This window comes from Marmota flaviventris, chromosome 9, assembly GCF_047511675.1.
Source record: "Marmota flaviventris isolate mMarFla1 chromosome 9, mMarFla1.hap1, whole genome shotgun sequence".
In the NCBI taxonomy this organism is placed as follows: Eukaryota; Metazoa; Chordata; class Mammalia; order Rodentia; family Sciuridae; genus Marmota; species Marmota flaviventris.
The window spans coordinates 10353302-10372854 of NC_092506.1; the positions used below are offsets into that span (position 1 = coordinate 10353302).

Consider the following 19553-nt stretch of genomic DNA (forward strand, 5'->3'; position numbering starts at 1 on the left):
GGGAGTGAGGGGTCAGCCGACTGGCCCCGCCCCCGTACTGAGCGACGAGGCCCGGACAAGGAGGGGTTACCAGGCAGCCCGGCCCCCCCTCGGGCCCGCCCCCCCTCCCGCGCTTCCTGGCGGCTCCGCGTCCGGCGCCTGTTTGTGCAGCGGAGCTGGGGCCCGGGACGGCCCCGCCACCCCACCCCCGGGAGCCGAGAGCGGCCCCGGGAGAGTCGGAGGCCCCGGCGGGCCCCAGCGACTGTGGCCCCGGCCCCACAGCGCCCCCTCCAGGCCCTTTCCCTCCGCCCGACAGCGCCCCCGGGGGGGTGGCACGGCACGCCGTCGCGCGCGCCCCGGGGTGCTTCCCCTTCCCCTCTCCCCGGCCATGGCCCCCGCGGCTTAGACGCCTCCGCCGCTGCCGCTCGCAGCAAACCGGGGGCCGGATGGACAGGGCCTCGGGGCCCGGTGAGTACGGGGCGGGGCGGGCGGCGTGCCCCTTCCCGGAGCGCCGGCCCGTCGGGCGCTGCCAGTGCAGGACGGCTGTCTGGTGGCATGCCCGCGTGCTCCTCCGCTTCAGGGGCTCTGAACATCCTCCACAGTTCCCCAGGTTGCCCACCTAGTTCCTTGGGTTCTCCTGCTGTCATTTTGGATTTCCCTAACGTCATTCTACCTCCCATGTTACTCTGGGTCCCCGAAGTTTCGCTGTTCCCTGTTACTCCGGGCCTCTTCCCATGGTATTCCGGGTCTTTTTATTTCGGACCCCCACTGTTACACTGGGATGCTCACTATGACTATAGTCACCACTAGTCCCTTGTCCCGTCACCCTCGATCTCTTTTCTTGTACTGTGGGTCCTAAGTATGACTACTGTCCTGCCCCCTCTTCTCTACCGATGTCTCCAGCTCCCAGCTCGGGTGATATTGCTTTTAATGGAGACCTGAGCTTTCTGTGGGGGTGCAAGGACTGCGGTCTGTCGGTACCGCGGATCCGTGGTTCCCACGGTCTTCGGCAGTACTCCATATTTCACCCCTGGTACTCCATGGTACTCCCTCTTTACGGAGGCTGAGAAGGCAACAGGAAGGGCGCTTTGCCAGACTCCCTGCCTGTCCTGCCAGAAGGAGGCCCTTGGTCCTCTACAGCCTTCTCCTCCCCTCTGGACCTTCTCCTTGTCTCTGGACAAGCCTCCAAGTCTGGGGCTGCTTGAAAGGGGCAGTACTACTGGGCAAATGTAAGGATGTTGGGGGATAGAATCCCCTCAACCTCTTCTCCAGGTGGCAGCACATTCTGAGTGCTTCTTGCCCCTTTCCCAGGTGAGGGCCCTGCTCAGGACACCTTGCAGTCCCTGAACCAGAGGCTTCGGGTTCAGGAGGAGGAGATGGAGCTGGTAAAGGCAGCACTTGCAGAAGCCCTTCGCCTCCTGCGGCTGCAGGGCTCCCCCACCTCTCTGCAGGGCTATGGCACACTAGCTCCTATGAGGGACAGGTATGCATGTTGGCACATTCTCTTCCTCCTCTTTCCTGGGCCTCCTGGGCGTCAGGTTGATTCGCTGTCTTCCCAGCAGCCCTGCAGCGCCCCCAGGACTACCACCCACATGCAGCCTGTCCTTGGTGAGCCGAGGCACCCAGACGGAGACAGAGGTGGAGATGGAGCCATCCCCTGAGCCCCCTTGTCTAAGCAATGGGCCCCCAGCCTCTCAGGGGGGCAGCGAGGAGCCTAGTGGGACCCAGTCTGAAGGAGGCGGCAGTAGCAGCAGTGGGGCTGGCTCCCCTGGCCCCCCTGGGATTCTCAGGCCTGTGCAGCCCCCACAGCGTGCTGAAACGTAGGTGTCTTGTGGCAAAAGTTGGGAAGGGGTGTGAGAATTTGGGGGCGTGACTGGAGGTCATGACCTTCACCTGCTCACTTTGCTCCCATCAGGCCACGGAGAAATTCTTCCTCCTCTTCATCCCCCTCAGAGCGGCCCCGACAGAAACTCTCCAGGAAGGCAGCATCCTCCGCCAACCTGTTATTGCGGTCAGGGAGCACAGAGAGGTGGGCAAGGCTCCCTGTCAACACACGCACCCCAGGCTCTGGTTCTTTCTTGATTTCCACATCCCTCACCTAACTTCCCTATGTGGGATTGGGGATCTCATTGCCCAACAGGAAGAAAGGCACTCCTGTGGGCACCTGCTGTGTATCATCAGGTCCTGTGTTAAACCCTCCATCTCATTCAGTCCCTACAATATATTGGGAGGTAGGTGGTCTCATGCTATCCATTTCACAGGTGAGGGAGCAGGCTCAGAGAGGGTAAGTCATTTACCTGAGATCACATAGCTAGAGTCCAGATTTGAACCCAACTCTTCTTGATTCCATTCCCCTTCCCATTTTACCATATCACAATATACCTTCCAAGATTCCTGGAGTTTTTTCTAAAAGCTGTCATGATTTTCATGGATGACTGTCCTCAGAGCTTTGGTTTGCCCTTTCCTCAGAATGTATCAAGTACAGATCAACTTTCTTCTAGAGAAAAGGGGTAGCTTAGTGACTGCACATAGCTATTTCAGTGTGTACCTGGATGTTCGTGTTAGCCGTGTCTCTCCTTGGTCTCCACTTTATTCTCTGAAGAGATATCATCCAAATACAGGATCTCTGGAATTCACCCATCACTTTTCTCTTCAAAGATAAGAACTTTCTTCCTTATTTCCCAGATACTTGAAAGGCAGGGCTGGTATATATTCTGGATTCACTTTAGCTCTGTTTACAGATGGGGAAATAAAAAGGTCAATAATTATGGTCTGGGGATAGAGCACTTGCCTAACATGTGGTGAGGCTCTAAGCTCCATCCCTAGCACTACATGAAATAAAATTAAAAAAAAAAAAAATGCTGGGCACCATGGCACACACCTGCAATCCCAGAGGCTCAGGGGCTGAGGCAGGAGGATCATGAGTTCAAAGCTAGTCTCAGCAACTTAGTGAGGCCCTAAGCAACTTAGCAAAACCCTGTCTCAAAATAAAATATGAGGGGCTGGGGATGTGGCTCAAGCGGTAGCGCGCTCGCCTGGCATGCGTGCGGCCCGGGTTTGATCCTCAGCACCACATACAAAGATGTTGTGTCTGCCGATAACTAAAAAATAAATATTAAAATTCTTTAAAAAAAAATAAAATAAAATATGAAAAGGGCTGGGGATGTGGTTCAGTGGTTATGCACTCCTGGATTCAATCCACAATGCCAAAAAAAAAAAAAAAAAATGTTGATAGCCAGAGGTTTGGAGGACTGAAGGAAAGGTCACTGGCCCATACATCCTCCTACAAGCTTTGTGGCCTTGTCTTCTCATCTCATGTGGAAGAAGTAAAAAGTCCCCATCTACTCTAGGCCTGATACCATGAAAATCCCAAACAGGGGTGACTGATCTCTAGAGGAACTGGTTTCTTGTGTCCTGACCCTAGTCCCTATTTTTTTCACTCTTCCAAACAGCCGCGGGGGCAAAGACCCTCTATCCAGCCCTGGAGGTCCCGGATCAAGGAGGAGCAATTACAATTTGGGTATGTACAGAGGGATGGAGGGAAGAAGTTAGGTTACCATGTTAGGGTTTGGGCTGTAGCCCCAGGAGCTGTTTGGGGGGATCTGTGAGATGTGGTGGGTGGAGTTCTGCTCTGGCTTTCTGGGAGGGGGCTGTAAAGTGATGGTTAACATCCCCCTTTTCTCTATAGAAGGCATCTCAGTGAAAATGTTCCTTCGTGGTCGCCCCATTACCATGTACATCCCGTCTGGCATCCGCAGCCTTGAGGAGCTGCCCAGTGGCCCACCCCCGGAGACCCTCAGCCTGGACTGGGTGTATCCTATCCCCTCCAGTCCCATGGGAACCTCCCTTTCCCATCTTGGGACCCTGTGCCATTCCTTACAGTTTCTTCCTGGATCTGTGGGGGGGCAGGGAGCTCCCTGGAAATTTCCCTGCCAGCCTTCTGCCTGTTGTGCTGCTAGCCAGAAGCTCTAGCTTCCTCCCTCTTTCTCCTCCTGCTCTTGATCCGACCCTTTCCTTGACCTTGGTCCCCACTCCAGTTATGGGTACAGGGGTCGTGACTCCCGCTCTAATCTGTTTGTGCTGCGCTCTGGGGAGGTGGTCTACTTCATTGCCTGTGTGGTGGTGCTGTATCGGCCTGGGGGAGGCCCAGGGGGTCCTGGAGGTGGTGGCCAGAGACATTACCGGGGACACACAGACTGCGTTCGCTGGTGAGGGGCCTGAGGCGTGGGGATGGTGGGCTTGGTAGGAAAAGGGCTCTGGCTGGGTGTGGAGGAGCAGGAGAGACAGTTGCAAGCAAGGAGTTGTCTTGATTGCTCTTGAGAGAGACTCCCTTCCCTAGAGTGTTTCCTCTCCCACTTAGCCTTGCTGTTCACCCTGATGGTGTTCGTGTAGCCTCGGGACAGACAGCTGGAGTGGACAAGGATGGGAAGGTAAGTAGTGGAACACTGTGCAGACAGGATGAAATCCCAGCCCAGTTTTTCTGCACAGCCCTAACTCCTTCCCCTCCACTAGCCCCTGCAGCCTGTGGTTCACATCTGGGACTCAGAGACCCTGCTGAAGCTGCAGGAGATTGGACTGGGGGCCTTCGAGCGTGGAGTTGGGGCTCTGGCCTTTTCAGCAGCGGTGAGCTGACTCCAAAGAAGCCTCCAGACCCCTATTTCTTGCCCAGGGACTCCACTCTTCTACTTCACCAGGAACCCTCAGAAGTTCTGGTCTTCCTGAGCCTTGCTCAGCCAGTTCTCCTGAGAAAGGAACATATGTCAACTTCTGTCCTCCTCATCTGTAATAGCACCCCCTGCCTAATGACCATGAACCCCCAGATCTCCAGTGCTCTCATAGTTCCTCTTATGTGTCCCCTCATCCTCAGGATCAGGGTGCTTTTCTTTGTGTGGTGGATGATTCCAATGAGCACATGCTGTCAGTGTGGGACTGTAGCCGGGGAATGAAGCTGGCTGAGATCAAGGTGAGGAGTCCAGGTGGCCTCGAGGGTCTCAAGGTTGAGGGTGGGGCAGGTTGGTACTGGTAGAGTACAGAGAGCTCCAGATTTATTTGTGCATTTACTTCCTTTCTTGTTGGGTCACTTGGGGACAAACCTCCTAGCCTCTCTGAGCCTTGGTTTGTCCATCTGTGAAATGGGGACTATGGGAGTTCTGTCCTCAGGAGGCATAGTGTGATTAATCAGGAGTCATAGGGATTCAAACGCTTAAGGAACCAGGGACTTTTTTTTTTTTTTCCCTTTGTGGCACTGGGAATGGCCTTCTTGGGAGGCCTTTAGCATGCTAGGCAAGTGCTGTAGTTCTGGGCTATATACTCAGCCCAGGTCATGAAGGAAGGGCTGTGCTCAGGCTTCTGGGCTTCTGCAGGCCAGTTGTACTCTGTCAGGATGCAGATTGAAGACTCAAGGAGATGGAAGGTGCACGGGGTTGGGGTGGCTGAATCTAGTGTCTTCCCTTCAGAGTACAAATGACTCAGTCCTGGCCGTTGGCTTCAGCCCTCGTGACAGCAGCTGCATTGTTACCAGTGGGAAATCTCATGTCCACTTCTGGAACTGGAGTGGTGGAGCAGGGGTTCCTGGGAATGGGACCCTCGCCCGGAAACAGGGTGTCTTTGGGGTGAGATGTGGATGAGTGAGAGGTGGTAAGGTGGGGAAGAGTGGAGCTGGAAGGATTGGTCTGGGTATTGTAGACCTTAAGGCTCCCCAACCCCCAACTGTCCTGTGGCTTCTTGTCTTTGCCCGTCCCTTTGACCCCTCCTCTCTGTCCTTACCCCAGAAATACAAGAAACCCAAGTTTATCCCTTGCTTTGTGTTCCTTCCTGATGGAGACATTCTCACTGGGGACTCAGAGGGGAACATTCTCACCTGGGGCCGGAGCCTCTCTGATGCCAGGACCCCAGGCAGGGGTGGGGCCAAAGGTATGTGATTGGGGCTGGCATCTGGAACATTTTTACCCCAGAGGGTCTGTAGGATCAGAGGAGAGGGTTCCCCATCTTTTTACCTTGAGAGCTGGAAGTTCTCTGGGGCCAGCATGGCAAAGAAGAGAGGGCTGGGGCTTTGGGTCTGCTGGATCTTAGTTTGGCCACTAGTTTTCTGACCTCAGAAAGTCACCTCACTTCTCTAAGTTTGGTTGTCCTGTCTGTAAAATGGGAAGAATAATAGGCACATTGGCAGTCCTGAGGATCAGAGACAGTATTCAGAAGACACTCGGTAGCTGGGAGTCTTAGTCTATTGTGACAGCCTAGGTTACCCTTTTTTATTACTCATCTGTACCCCAAGATCATGACCTCTGGGGCTTTGCCAACAGAGACCTACGGAATTGTGGCCCAGGCCCATGCTCACGAAGGTTCCATCTTCGCCCTGTGTCTCCGTCGGGATGGGACAGTATTGAGTGGTGGTGGGCGGGACCGACGGTTGGTACAGTGGGGGCCTGGGTTGGTGGCCCTCCAGGAAGCTGAGGTGAGGCTTGGACTGGGATCAAGGGTGGAAGGAGGAAGAGGAATGGTTAGTAGGCTTTTGACATTCTGTTACCACTCTGCAGATTCCAGAACACTTTGGGGCTGTGCGGGCCATTGCTGAAGGGCTTGGTTCTGAGCTGCTAGTGGGAACCACGAAGAATGCATTGCTGAGGGGAGATCTGGCTCAGGGTTTCTCCCCTGTGATCCAGGTTGGGGGGCTGAGAGCAGGAGGAGGAGGGAGGGAAGAGGTATTGGGGGAGGGACCGTGGTGATAGGTCATATGTGTTGCAGGGCCACACAGATGAGCTCTGGGGTCTCTGTACACATCCTTCCCAGAACCGCTTCCTCACCTGCGGCCATGACCGGCAGCTCTGCCTATGGGATGGGGAGGCCCATGCACTTGCCTGGAGCATCGACCTCAAGGTACAGCCAGATATCTCGGATCTCTGTGTCACACACACCATGACTCCTGTGGCCGTTCCTTCCCCAACATTGCTTCTCCTTCTGTGCTCCAGAGGCAGCCAGTTTGTACTGGTATGGCTACTCAGATATTCTGTACTGACTGGTAAAAGCTGATGCCCCTAGTGCCCCTGAGCATTGCCCCCTCAGGCCTCTTCTTGATCCAGCAACTGTGTGGTCAATTTACAGCACAGCTGGCGGCCTTTCTTCTGGTGGCTAGAGGTTTTGAGTACCACCCTTTTTTTGGCTCCAGTGACCTTGCCTCCATCATAGGTCTTCTGTCCCTCTCTTCCTCCATCTTCTCCTTGGAGAAGGAGGTTTTGAAGTTACCAAGATGGCAAGAAAGTTCCCTCACTAGAAAGGCACCTTGAATTCACCTTCTCCCCTCCCAGGAGACAGGTCTCTGCGCTGACTTCCACCCGAGTGGGGCAGTCGTGGCAGTAGGACTGAACACGGGGAGGTGAGAGGGCCCAGGACTCCTGGGAGGGAAAGCAGGGAGGTTTGGGAAGGATTTCTGGTAAAGGGGATAAGAGTGGCTGAGGCAGCTCAGGAGCCCAAATGTGCCTTTCCATTCCTTGGTGCTTCTCCCCGAAAACTGCTTCTCTTCCCCTGTTCTGGGATAATTGTCTTCACCCTTTCCCCAGCCACTCCCTCATCCAGGCCCAGGGAGTGGAGGAAGTGGCAGCCCAGGATGGAGAAGCAGTGCAATAGGAGAGGCCCAGGGGAGACAAACACAGGGAAGTGACAGGCTTACCAATTCCACAAAGTCCTTGTGGTAGGCCCTTCCCTTTTCCTAAGACTATAGTGGTGACCTCTTTCCTACATCACAGCCTTTTTGAGGTTGTTGATTTGCCACCCCCTACCCTACTCAGGGCCTCTCTGAGGATCCTCACATCCTGCCTTTTCACTTCCCTATCTTCCTCCCCCTCCCTTCCTTCCAGGTGGTTGGTGTTGGACACAGAGACCAGAGAGATCGTGTCTGATGTCACTGATGGCAATGAACAGCTCTCAGTTGTCCGGTACAGCCCAGGTGGGAGACACCCCCACCCTGGACTCAGGTCCTTCCCTGGCCCTTCTCTTTCTCTGAGTGCCTCTCTTTGCAGATGGGTTGTACCTAGCCATCGGTTCCCATGACAACATGATCTACATCTATAGTGTTTCCAGTGATGGTGCCAAGTCCAGCCGCTTTGGCCGCTGTGTGGTAAGGCAGCTGGGTGAAGGTTGGAGCATGCTAACAATGGGTATACTCACAGGGGTCTGATACATTAAAGGGGTGTCTGGGGATGGGAAATGATGGTTACATTTGTTTTGTTTAAACTCCTGATCCACCTATGGTGCACACCTGTAATCCTAGCTACTCAGGACGCTGAGGCAGGAGGATCGCAAGTTCAAAGCTAGCCTCAGCAACTGAGCAAGGCCCTAAGCAACTTAGGGAGATCCTGTCTTTGAATATATAAAAATGACTGGGGATGTGGCTCAGTGGTTGAGTGCCCCTGGGTTCAATCCCCAGTATTAAAAACAAAACCAACCAACCAAACTTGATCCTGTTCTTAGGGTCACTCCAGCTTCATTACTCACCTGGACTGGTCCAAGGATGGGAACTTCATCATGTCCAATTCTGGGGACTATGAAATTCTTTACTGTGAGTGGCAGTGGGGGAGGACATAGGAAGAGGATAATCGGAGTAGGTTTTATTTGTGTGGGGGGTTCCTGGTTGTGATGGGATGAAGGAAAATACTTGGGGCACTCCAAGCAGAGGGGCTGTCATATGCAGAAGTGGAGATGGGGTTAAAGTAGAGTTGGAATTACCCACAAAGGAGGAATTCTGTGATTTGAAAAAAACAAAAAACCACATGCAGTTTCACACCATGTGTCTTCTTCCCACAAGGACTTGAGGGAGTTGAAAAATGCACTAAGAAAAGATTGTTTTGGAAAAGTTTCTCAGGGTAGGTGTGGAGGGGCTGACTTATCTAGGGAGAACTCATGAGAAGCTGTTAGAACTTCAGCAAGAACTTAGGGAGCACAAGGGTGGGTTTCACCCTGGGTTCTGCAGGTGTGGGGGTAAGAGGACCTACGCTGTGACCAATTCACATGTCACCTGGCCATAAGCCAGTCTTTCTAGCCAGGCCTTTCCTGGCACTTCCTGACTGAGGGCAGGATGAGAACTGAGTTAGTTTGACTCCCTCTTCCCCTCTCCCCAGGGGACGTGGCTGGAGGCTGTAAGCTGCTGAGGAATCGCTATGAGAGCCGAGACCGGGAATGGGCTACCTACACCTGTGTACTGGGCTTTCATGTCTATGGTAAGCAGGGACGCGGGGACCCAGAACCCTGCAGGAGCAGTGGGCAGACAAGCTGGAGCCGGCTCTAGGCTCAGAATGCTGGGTGTGTGTGTTGGGTGGGTGGCAAGAAACCCGCAGATCAACCCGGGAGGTCCCTCCAGCCCTGGGGACCAGGAAGGATTGCCTGGAACGCAGCCGGTGGGTGGCAGTGGCAGCTTGAGCTCCGAAAATGGAGCAGTTTGGAGTCGTGGGTGGTGGTAGGGAAGATGCCAGGCTGAGGCCCGCCGTTGTGCTAGGCGTGTGGCCGGACGGCTCTGATGGGACAGACATAAACTCCCTGTGCCGCTCCCACAACGAGCGCGTGGTGGCGGTGGCCGACGACTTCTGTAAAGTGCACCTCTTCCAGTACCCATGTGCACGCGCCAAGGTGAGGCTGCTGGGGGCCGCCAAGGACGGGTGGTCTGGCTCCCTGGGCTCCACCACCACTGCAACCCAACCTTTCTTCTGGCCTAGGCGCCGAGCCGCATGTATGGGGGCCACGGGAGCCACGTGACCAGTGTCCGGTTCACGCATGACGACTCGTACCTCGTCTCGCTAGGCGGCAAGGACGCCAGCATCTTCCAGTGGAGAGTGCTGGGCGCTGGGGGTGCCGGGCAGCCGCCCGCCACGCCCTCTCGAACCCCCTCCCTCTCTCCCGCCTCCTCCCTCGACGTCTGATCACTCGTTGCCTTACAGGACCGACTGGCCCTGCGGCACGGCCCCGCCCTGCCGGAATAATCCCCCAGGACCGCAGGTCGACCCTTTCCTGGGCCGACCTTTTCCTCGACTTCGAGACATTCCCGATCGCGCATTTCCCTGGAGGGGGCAAAAGGCACCCTTGCACACACTGTATAGACCCGCTGGCTGAGCCGGGCAGCCCCAGCCTAGGCCCTGACTCCCGCTGCCTGCTGAGGGGCAATAAACAAAACAAAGTCGCTTCCCGGTGCTTTCGTGGGGCGCGGCTGGGCGCCTCCGGGACCCTGTGGGGTGGGGATGAAGGAATAAAGAGGAGTGCAGAAAGGGTAAGGGAGAACAGACCATTCATGCAAATAGCAGGCAAAGCCGCTTGCAAATAACCACGCGAAGTGCGAGGGCGCGCGTGTTTCGGGGCCGCAGTCGAAGCTGTAGGGTTCCAGAGAGGAGAGAGTTAAGCTCCGCTCCTCTCCCGCTCTCGGAGGAGGAGCCGAGCTGAAGCGGAAATAATCGAGCGCCGGGCCCAGGCTGGCCGAAAAGAGCCGAACCATTTCCGGAAGTGGCCGATCTGTGGGGTCCTGCTCTCCGACCTGAGCCGAGCGCCGGGCCTTGTTCTCCGGATCCGCCGAAGGTGTTCCGGAAGGAGGCGAGGCGGGCAGGGCAAACCTTACCCGCGGCCGGCAGAGCCCAACGTCTGGTGGGACTCGGCGAGGGCGGGGGAAACCGGAGCCTGGCTCGGGTCCGGCAGGAACGAGCTCATTCCGGAAGAAGCCGAGAGGACCGGCGCCGGCCTCGGCGTCCCGGGCGTGAGGCGATAGCAGCAGCAGCGACAGCGCGGGCCAGAATGAACCGCGACGGCTGAGGCAGCGGAGCTGCTGGCTACGCAGACCCCACCGAGATTCCCGCGAAGCGCCATCCCCGCGCTGCGGGCTTCGCCTCGATCCGAGCCCTGCCCCCGCGAGCCTCCCGGACCCCTTTGTGCGGCCGGAGGCGGCGGCGGGAACGGCCATGGCGGCCAACATGTACCGGGTGGGGGGTGAGTACCCGGCGCAGAGGTGCGGGACCCGGGGTGGGAGAGGTTGTGGGTCGGGACCAGAGAGGCTCGGCACCCGGTGGCGCAAGAAGCCACGTCTGGGGCGGCATGGTCTGGAGCACTGACCGGAACCGGAACCGCGACGGCGACGCGGTCGGGCATCTGGACTCCCGGAGAGCTGCGGGCAACCTCGACGGCACTCTGAGGGCTGCTTCGGGAACCCCGGGCAGGGAGTGGGCTTGGGAAACTTGTTGAAGGGGCTGACAGTGCAGCAACGGGACGCGAGGGCCAGGGCGACCGCTTGGCCACCTGCGGGGGAGCTGCCTGGAGGTTTGCTCCTCTTGGTGTTTTGTGCGCCTCGGTTAGCAGAGTGGGGGGCGGGGGACTCTGCGCTAGAGTGAACAGTTGCTCGGTTTGCCGACGTGGGTGCAACTCCATCACTAAGTTGTGGGGACTGCAGGGGAACCCTTGCTTCTCATAACTTTGTTAAGTCTTCCATCTGAGTGAAGATCTGATTTTAGAATTAAGTGCGGCAGGGGTGGGGGGCATCCTTGTTTTCTTAGTGTCCATTTCTACATCTCAGCGTCCCTTCTACTTGGACCCTTGTCTCTTTTTGGTCCACTCAAGCTGACTTTCCTCCAGGTACTCAGGCTCTCCTACCTCTTCTGATCTTCCCGGTTCTTCCCCACCCCCTCCTACAGATTACGTCTATTTTGAGAACTCCTCCAGCAATCCTTACCTGGTTAGACGGATTGAGGAGCTCAACAAGGTAAGTCAAGCAGAACCCAGTCCCCCACCCCAAGTGGTCTCTTCTGGGATCTCTAACTTCAGGTGAGAGAGGATCCTATCTTAAGTACCCATTCATATGCATTCATTCATTCATTCATTTGATATAATCAGGAAAGACTATTGGGAACTTAATGAGAACTTTACTGTTCTCTCTTGGGGGCTAAGGAAAAGGATTTGGAAGTAGGTCCCTTAGTAATTTATTGACTGCTGTTAGTCTTTTCTTTAGGTCTTCCACTTTCAAATGACCAATATTCACTACCACATTTTTCCCCCTCCTTTAGACTGCAAATGGAAATGTGGAAGCAAAGGTTGTTTGTCTTTTTCGGCGAAGGGACATTTCTAGTAGCCTCAACAGCCTGGCTGATAGTAATGCCAGTGAGTGCCTTCATTCCCCTTTCCCTCCCCTCCCCTTGATCTGAGGCCTGGGCATGTCCCTGCAGGTGTTTCCCCTGGTAGGGTGCCCAAGGCAGGGGTGTGAGTTTGGGGGTTGGGAAATGCCCTGTCGGTGGAGGGAGGCCTGTTTTTACACGTTGGGGTTGGAAGCAGGGTGGTGAGACCATGATAAGAGAAGCCGGACTATAGTTTGTGTGTGTGAGAGAGAGAGGGTGGGGGGACAAATGTTTAGATTGGGGAGGAAGAGCTTTAGAGAAGACAGTTTTTAATACAGTTAAGGCAGTGGGTAGTGAGTGTGAAGGTCAAGCTGAAGAGGAAGAGATTGTGAGGAGCCTTCATAACAGGGAAGCGGGCTTATTTTGTAATCACAAGGTGATGAGTCTACACTGAAGGGAGAAAATAAGAAGGTGGCATCTGGTTGGAAAGTTTTCTTGCACTTTTTCTTCTTTTTCACCACTTCCCTTTCCCCCTCCACTTTATTTTACATCCTTCTTTTTTCCTTTTGCCTTGTCTTTTTCTCTTTAAATTCTCATCTTCTTTTAAAATGTTTTTCTTTTAGTTTTCCTTAGCTTCTTTTCCCTTTACTGCTTTGGTTTTCTTTCTTTTTGTTCCTATTCTTCCTAAATTATTTTGCTTTTTCCATGCTGCTTTGGTCGTGAAGAGGTTAATGGAGAGCTGGGCTTACCAAGTTCCCTGGCCCTTTGGGGTTTCCAGCCCCATCTGGCAGGGGCTGACCTTGGCCTTGTCCAATCAGAAGGGGTGTGGGGGTGTGGTCCCCCTTGCCTTAGTACAGGGTTTCCGGTGCACACGGGCTAGGGGCGGAGCCATCTGCACCCCGCCCCCCTTCTCCCTGAGGTTGGGAACAATGCACCAATGAGCCTGGGCCTGAGGCTCTTCTACCCCCTCCCACTTTGATTGGCTCTTAGCCAGGTTAACCCTTTCCACCAAGGTTTCACAGGGCAAGCTGCAGCTCCTTGGGGAGGAAGTGTTGGCACTGGCTTGAGAGGTGCTGTCCTTGAAAGCCCCACAAACTATTATTAGCCAACTAGAAAGGGAGGGATAGTTAGGGTTGCATGTGATGTTTTAGAGTGCAGAATCTCCTGAAATCTGAAAAGAGGAACTAGTAAACACAACCTTGTGTGATACTCTTTCATCTTAATGGGTTCCTGGACCTCAAGCTAGTTTAGAAAGAAAGAGCCAAGTGTGATATTCTTGCTGGGCCTGGTGTAGCAGTATTTGCGCTTTGAGCAGTGTCTAAATGTTGGTAGCTGGGTATGGGATGCATTTTTATGGCATTCTTTGACTCACAGTTTTTCATAATGAGGCATAAGGCTAAGAGAGAAAGCTGGTAGGTAAGGGTAAGATATCCAGGAAGAGTGAGAACAACTGAGCTAGGAAATGTTTTCTCTGGATTAGAGTTTCCAGGGTGCCTTCTTTCTGACTTAGTTTCTTTTTTCTGCCTTATTGTCCTAGGGGAGTTTGAGGAGGAATCAAAACAGCCAGGGGTATCGGAGCAGCAGAGACATCAGTTGAAACACAGGGAACTTTTTCTTTCTCGGCAATTTGAATCATTACCAGCCACCCACATAAGGTATAGGATGATCAGGACCAATGTGGCCTGTATGTACTTATTTAGAAGATACAGTGGAGGGGGTGGTATATTGGATATGCTGTGGAGAGGGAATGAAGGGCTGATTCAAGGTTTTCTATAACCTGTTTTCTATAGGGGGAAATGCAGTGTGACCCTCTTGAATGAGACAGATATTTTGAGCCAGTACCTGGAAAAGGAGGTGAGAAGGAGGTATTAGAAGATGAGGGAGGGGAGTGGGTGTTGCCCCTAAAAGATAGGAGAAAAGTAGGACAGTGAAGAGGTAAAGGTTGACAGACTGCCTGTCTTGGGAACTCTGGGTAAACCCCACTGCTCCCCTGCCTACTTGGACTACTGCCTTGCTTACCTTTTCTCTCCCCATCTCCAGGACTGCTTTTTTTATTCACTGGTGTTTGACCCTGTGCAGAAGACACTTCTAGCTGATCAAGGGGAGATCAGAGTTGGTTGTAAATACCAAGCTGAGATCCCAGATCGTCTGGCAGAGGGTAAGCACCAGGGGAGACTATATGACTACTGGGTTATCTAACTCCCATGGGCTCTCTAACATCACAGTCACAGTGATATGTCCTAGGGTATGCAGTGCACAGTCTGTGCTGTGACTCTGATGGAATGGGTCCTTAGAAACCTGAAAGGGGCAGATGGGCTCAGCTGGGATAATTCTGAGAGTTGAGGTGGTTGATAGACTCCAAGTAGGCGGAAAGGAGGAAGGAGGTGAAATTGTGAGTAATCAAGACACCAGTTACTCTCCTTCCTTCTCCCTGATGATGCCATTGTTTGCTCTCCAGGAGAATTGGATAATCGGAACCAACAGAAGATGGAGATGAAGGTCTGGGACCCAGACAATCCTCTCACAGACCGGCAGATTGATCAATTTCTCGTGGTGGCCCGGTGAGGGGTGGGTGGATGGGGAAGATGGGCTGGGGGAGGTGTGGCCATAGTTCTGAGTCCTACCCATTCTTAGAGATGGGCTTTATTTGTTTTTTGGTATGGGTATTTTTCTTTTTCTCCTATGGCTTAATTCCTCAGTCTGTTTGCACCTTCTTTTCTCTTTGACTTCTCAATATCTCTCTTAGAGCTGTGGGGACCTTTGCGAGAGCCCTAGATTGCAGCAGCTCCATTCGGCAGCCAAGCCTGCACATGAGTGCAGCTGCCGCTTCCCGAGACATCACTCTGGTGAGCAGAAGTTGGTGGGTAGTTGGGCTGGCGTGGCTTTGTGGGGATCTGCAGACCTTGGGAATAGGAGAGGAGGATGTCTCAGGAAGTAGGAATATTTAAAGAGCAACAGGCTAGTGGTGCTGAGACTTAAGTTCTTAGCCTTGTCTCTGCTTTCTCTGTAGTTTCATGCCATGGACACATTGCAAAGGAATGGCTATGACTTAGCTAAAGCCATGTCGACCCTGGTGCCCCAGGGGGGCCCAGTGCTGTGTCGGGATGAGATGGAGGAATGGTCTGCCTCTGAGGCTATGCTCTTTGAGGAGGCCCTAGAGAAGTATGGGAAGGATTTCAATGACATTCGCCAGGATTTTGTAAGTGGATGGGGCTAAAAGGAGAGGTGGGAGAGGTGGTGGGTCAGGGAACCCAGACCTGGGGCCAGATACAAGCTCATGTTTCCTCCCCCTGCCCTTCTTAGTTACCCTGGAAGTCACTTGCCAGCATAGTTCAGTTTTATTACATGTGGAAAACCACAGACCGGTATATTCAGCAGGTATGGTCTGGGCTGGGGAGGCTGTACCACATGCTTTTTGCTCACCTCTGCCTTTGAAGTTGATGACATCTTCCCTGCTGAGAGCCTCTGAATCTTCTCTTCTTTCCCTTCTTGCAGAAAAGATTGAAAGCTGCTGAAGCAGATAGCAAACTGAAACAGGTCTACATCCCTACCTAGTAAGTAAGGTGGGTAGGGGAGGATGGCATGATTTCCTTCTCTTCCTCCAACCTGTGCCTTTCTCAGTGGTTGGGGGTGAGCAGAAGGCAGAATCAAATTATAAAAATAGGGGCTGGGAATACTCAGTGATAAACATGTGCATAGCATGCATGAGGCCCTGGGTTTGATCCCAAGGACCAAATTTTTTTAAAAAATTTTATATATATATATATAAATAATTTTTTTTTTAAAAGCAATCCCAACTACTTGGGAGGGTGAGGCAGGGTGATTGCTAATCTGAGGTCAACCTCAGCAACTTAGTGAGCCCCTAAGCAACTTAACGAGACCTTCTTTTAACATAAAAACTATAGCTTAGTGGTAAAGATCCCATGGATTTAATATGCAGTACCAAAAAAGAGAGAGAGAGGAGAGAGAGAGAGACAGGGTGGAAATGAATGAATTCTTTTCCTTGACTTCTTTCCCCTATTTCTCCCACTTTTTTCATTAGCACTAAACCAAACCCTAACCAGATCATTTCTGTGGGTTCAAAGCCTGGTTTGAATGGGGCTGGATTCCAGAAGGGCCTGACTTGTGAGAGCTGCCACAGTGAGTTTCAGGGAGGGACAGGGATGCTAGGGGTGGGTGGGAGGCCTGCTCTAGCCCAAGAGTCTAAGGGGCTCAGGTAGCATGTTTCCCACCAGCAATTTCCCCTTTCCTCTCCATGCTCCTATAGCCACACAGTCTGCCCAGTGGTATGCCTGGGGCCCACCCAACATGCAGTGCCGCCTTTGTGCTTCCTGTTGGATCTACTGGAAGAAATATGGGGGACTGAAGACCCCAACCCAGCTTGAGGGAGCTGCTCGGGGCACCACAGTAAGGATCAATGGGAGGGACAGGCAGAAGAGAGCAGTGAACAAAGTGATATAAGCTTGAGGCAAAGGCCAGAATACCCACCTGCTTCCATGGGGATGGTTTGATGGGCAGGGATACTTGATAGTATTGGGCAGCCCATTATATTGGGGTGTCAGTAAAGAGATCAGATGGTTGTGTGTGGCTCATGCCCATAAATCCAACTACTCAGGAGGCAGAGGCAGGAGGATCACAAGTTTGAGGCCAGCTTGGACAATTTAGCAAGTCCTTATCTCAAAATAAGAAGGGTTGGGGATGTAGCTCAGCAGTAGAGAGTTTGCCTAGCACATGAGAGGCTCTGGATTCAATCATTAGTACTCCAAAGGAAAAAAATACAAAAACCAATCAACCGAACAAAAAAGATCAGGCAGAAATAAATTGCCCTCTGCAGGTATTAGAAGAAAAAAGGGAGCCTTAGTGCCAATCTACAGTCTCCCTTTTTCCTATGCCCTTCCTCCAGGAGCCACACTCGAGGGGACATTTATCCAGACCTGAAGCCCAAAGTCTCTCCCCCTATACTACCAGCGCCAACCGGGCCAAGCTGCTGGCCAAGAACAGGCAGACTTTCCTGCTCCAGACCACGAAGCTGACCCGTCTTGCCAGACGAATGTGCAGGGACCTGTTACAGCCAAGGAGGGCTGCCCGACGACCCTATGCCCCTATCAATGCCAATGCCATCAAGGCAGAGTGTAAGGGCATGAGTGGCCGGGCTAGTGGTGGGTTCAGGGGTGCTCTGGCTAGATACCAGTGTTTCTCTGGTAGTTTAATGACTGTAGAGATAGTAAGCCACGGAAGTTTTATTATTATTATTTAGGAGATTAGACCTGGTTCATGCCCCAGAAGAAGTCTGAATAACAAAACCCCTTCAGAATTTTTCTTCTTTTGTCTAGGCTCCATTCGACTTCCTAAGGCTGCCAAGACTCCACTGAAAATTCACCCTTTGGTGCGGCTGCCCCTGGCAACGATTGTCAAAGATCTGGGTATGGGATGGGGAACCAGACTGGATCCAGGGTGTGTAGAGGATATGGACAGTTAAGAGTGGTGTCAGGCTCCCAGTCCTACTGTGACCTTTCTTCCTACATTTTTCTTTCCCACTGATTCCAAGAGATTTAGTCTTAACCGACTATATACTTTTGTGGGTGTGTATTTTATTTCTTTATTTTTGTGGTGCTAGAGATGGAACCCAGGGCCTCATGCATTCATGTTAGGTATGTGTTCCACCACTGAGCTACAACCTCAGCCCTATAATGCTTTTTCATATCTATAACCTGATTTGATAATATCATATTCATATGATTGGGGGGGGGGAATATTGTTAAATAGCTTCTCAGAGCATTCCCCCAACATTACTTTTGAGAATGCTTAGGCAAACTGCTGGCCCAAAGAGATGGAGGTGAGAAAGGGAAATTACATAGGGAGAAGGTATGAAATTTCTGTTTTATTTATTTATTTTTCCTGACAGTGGCCCAGGCACCTCTGAAACCAAAAACACCTCGGGGCACCAAGACACCAATCAACAGAAACCAGCTGACCCAAAACCGGGGCTTGGGAGGAATTATGGTGAAACGGGCCTATGAGACTGTGAGTTGAAAGACTGGCGTAGGCCAAGCTGAATTGAGTGGACTTTTGTTTCTGATAGGAATCGGAGGGGAATTCCTCCCTCATTGCTCTATTCCATCCTTTTCCAGATGGCAGGGGCAGGGGTCCCCTTCTCTGCCAATGGAAGGCCTCTGGCCTCAGGGATTCGTTCAAGCTCACAGCCAGCAGCTAAACGTCAGAAACTAAACCCAGCTGATGCTCCCAATCCTGTGGTGTTTGTGGCCACAAAAGATACCAGGTAGGGATTCCATAATGAGAGGGGCTGAGAGGTTGAGTACCCAGTTTGTTGGGTATGGGAAATAGGAGTTTCTGAGCAAGACTAGCTCCAGGAAGACTAGATGGAAAAAAAGAGAAAAAGACAAAAAAAAAAGTGTGGGGGGGTGCCAGAAAAGAATGGGCTGGATGGCAGAATTACAGAGTGAAACTCTGGGGTTTCATTTGGGGGTCTAGTTAGCATTCTGTAAGTCTTTTCTGTTCCTATCTTGCTCTTTCCCGCTAGGGCCCTGCGCAAGGCTCTAACTCACCTGGAAATGCGGAGAGCTGCCCGCAGGCCCAACTTGCCTCTAAAGGTGAAGCAGACGCTGATTGCAGTGAGGCCTCCAGTCCCTCTGCCTGCACCCACACATCCTGCCAGCACCAATGAGCCCATTGTCCTGGAGGATTGAGCATCTGTGGGGAAGGGAGGTGGGCTGAGATAGAGGGTGGGTGCCTAGGACACCCAAACCTCCCTTCCCTTTAGTATCAAAGGGAATGAGGAGTGAGAGAGTATGGGAGCAAGTGCATGTGTGTATCTGGAGGGGTTGGGCGCCCTCTGGTGCTGCCACCTGTGGCTTGTCCTTTTCCCATGCTTCTCCATGCTTGTGATGCAGGGCAACCTGCAGGAACTTGTCCCATGTGGGCACCTAGCCTAATTTGGGGAGTAGGACCCACTATTGTCTTGGGGGGAGGGTTTTTTAATTTTTTTAAAATTTTGCCTCCCTTTGTGAAAGGGGATGGGGGAGGGGAAGAGGTAACAGATATCAGGTAGTGGTACCTGGTTGGGGGAGGGGGGCGTGCACTGCCATGTCTTTTTTTTTTTTTTTTTTCCTAATGGGGGCTTCTCTTCCTGTCCGGTGTCCGGACTTTCCTAATTGGAGTCTGAGGCCCCTAAACTGGCATCAACCCTAGTCCATGCTCGCTCTTTCTTCCTTCCCCCTCCCTGTCCGCCTTTTGTACGCCAATCTTGGAAATAAAGATCTTTTGTCCGTTTTTTTAACCTCGGATTCTGTAATTGGTTCTTATAGTAACAAATAAAAAGCTGTTTTCTTCAGCTCCTCCTGGCTCAGCTGTTCTCTCCCATGGATGTGTGTATTGGGGGATGTCTTTTAAGGGACAAAGGACAATAAAAAAGGTACAGATGGTGCTTATCCTGGGTACAGCTTTATGAGATGCAGCCTGAACTGCCTACTTCAGCAGGCC

At 52.8% G+C, this 19553-nt stretch overlaps 2 protein-coding genes across 7 annotated transcripts; both read left to right on the forward strand.

The window, feature by feature from the left end:
- The first annotated feature begins 5 nt into the window (after nucleotides 1-5).
- Nucleotides 6-10146, forward strand: Eml3 (EMAP like 3). 6 transcript variants are annotated; one of them, XM_027944105.2, is made up of 22 exons: nucleotides 122-447; nucleotides 1291-1462; nucleotides 1539-1799; nucleotides 1895-2008; nucleotides 3432-3499; nucleotides 3671-3791; nucleotides 4017-4187; nucleotides 4340-4409; nucleotides 4492-4602; nucleotides 4847-4942; nucleotides 5436-5591; nucleotides 5751-5892; nucleotides 6282-6433; nucleotides 6516-6641; nucleotides 6724-6855; nucleotides 7284-7351; nucleotides 7833-7921; nucleotides 7995-8092; nucleotides 8446-8533; nucleotides 9093-9191; nucleotides 9467-9597; nucleotides 9684-10146. In XM_027944105.2, the coding sequence occupies exons 1-22, from the start codon at nucleotides 426-428 to the stop codon at nucleotides 9885-9887; spliced, it is 2691 nt and encodes an 896-aa protein (XP_027799906.1). In that variant the 5' UTR covers nucleotides 122-425; the 3' UTR covers nucleotides 9888-10146. The 6 variants fall into 6 exon arrangements, with proteins under 6 accessions (XP_071472210.1, XP_027799907.1, XP_027799906.1 ...); XM_027944103.2 differs by having other exon boundaries at nucleotides 123-447; nucleotides 3668-3791; XM_027944104.3 differs by having other exon boundaries at nucleotides 123-447; nucleotides 1542-1799; nucleotides 3668-3791.
- A 331-nt stretch (nucleotides 10147-10477) lies between these two features.
- On the forward strand, nucleotides 10478-19404 carry Mta2 (metastasis associated 1 family member 2). The gene is made up of 18 exons (XM_027944107.2): nucleotides 10478-10938; nucleotides 11637-11704; nucleotides 12006-12099; nucleotides 13591-13708; nucleotides 13844-13907; nucleotides 14094-14211; nucleotides 14512-14614; nucleotides 14800-14899; nucleotides 15064-15252; nucleotides 15357-15431; nucleotides 15549-15607; nucleotides 16096-16193; nucleotides 16321-16460; nucleotides 16957-17185; nucleotides 17387-17476; nucleotides 17959-18077; nucleotides 18185-18333; nucleotides 18595-19404. The coding sequence occupies exons 1-18, from the start codon at nucleotides 10911-10913 to the stop codon at nucleotides 18758-18760; spliced, it is 2007 nt and encodes a 668-aa protein (XP_027799908.1). The 5' UTR covers nucleotides 10478-10910; the 3' UTR covers nucleotides 18761-19404.
- The last annotated feature ends 149 nt before the right edge of the window (nucleotides 19405-19553 follow it).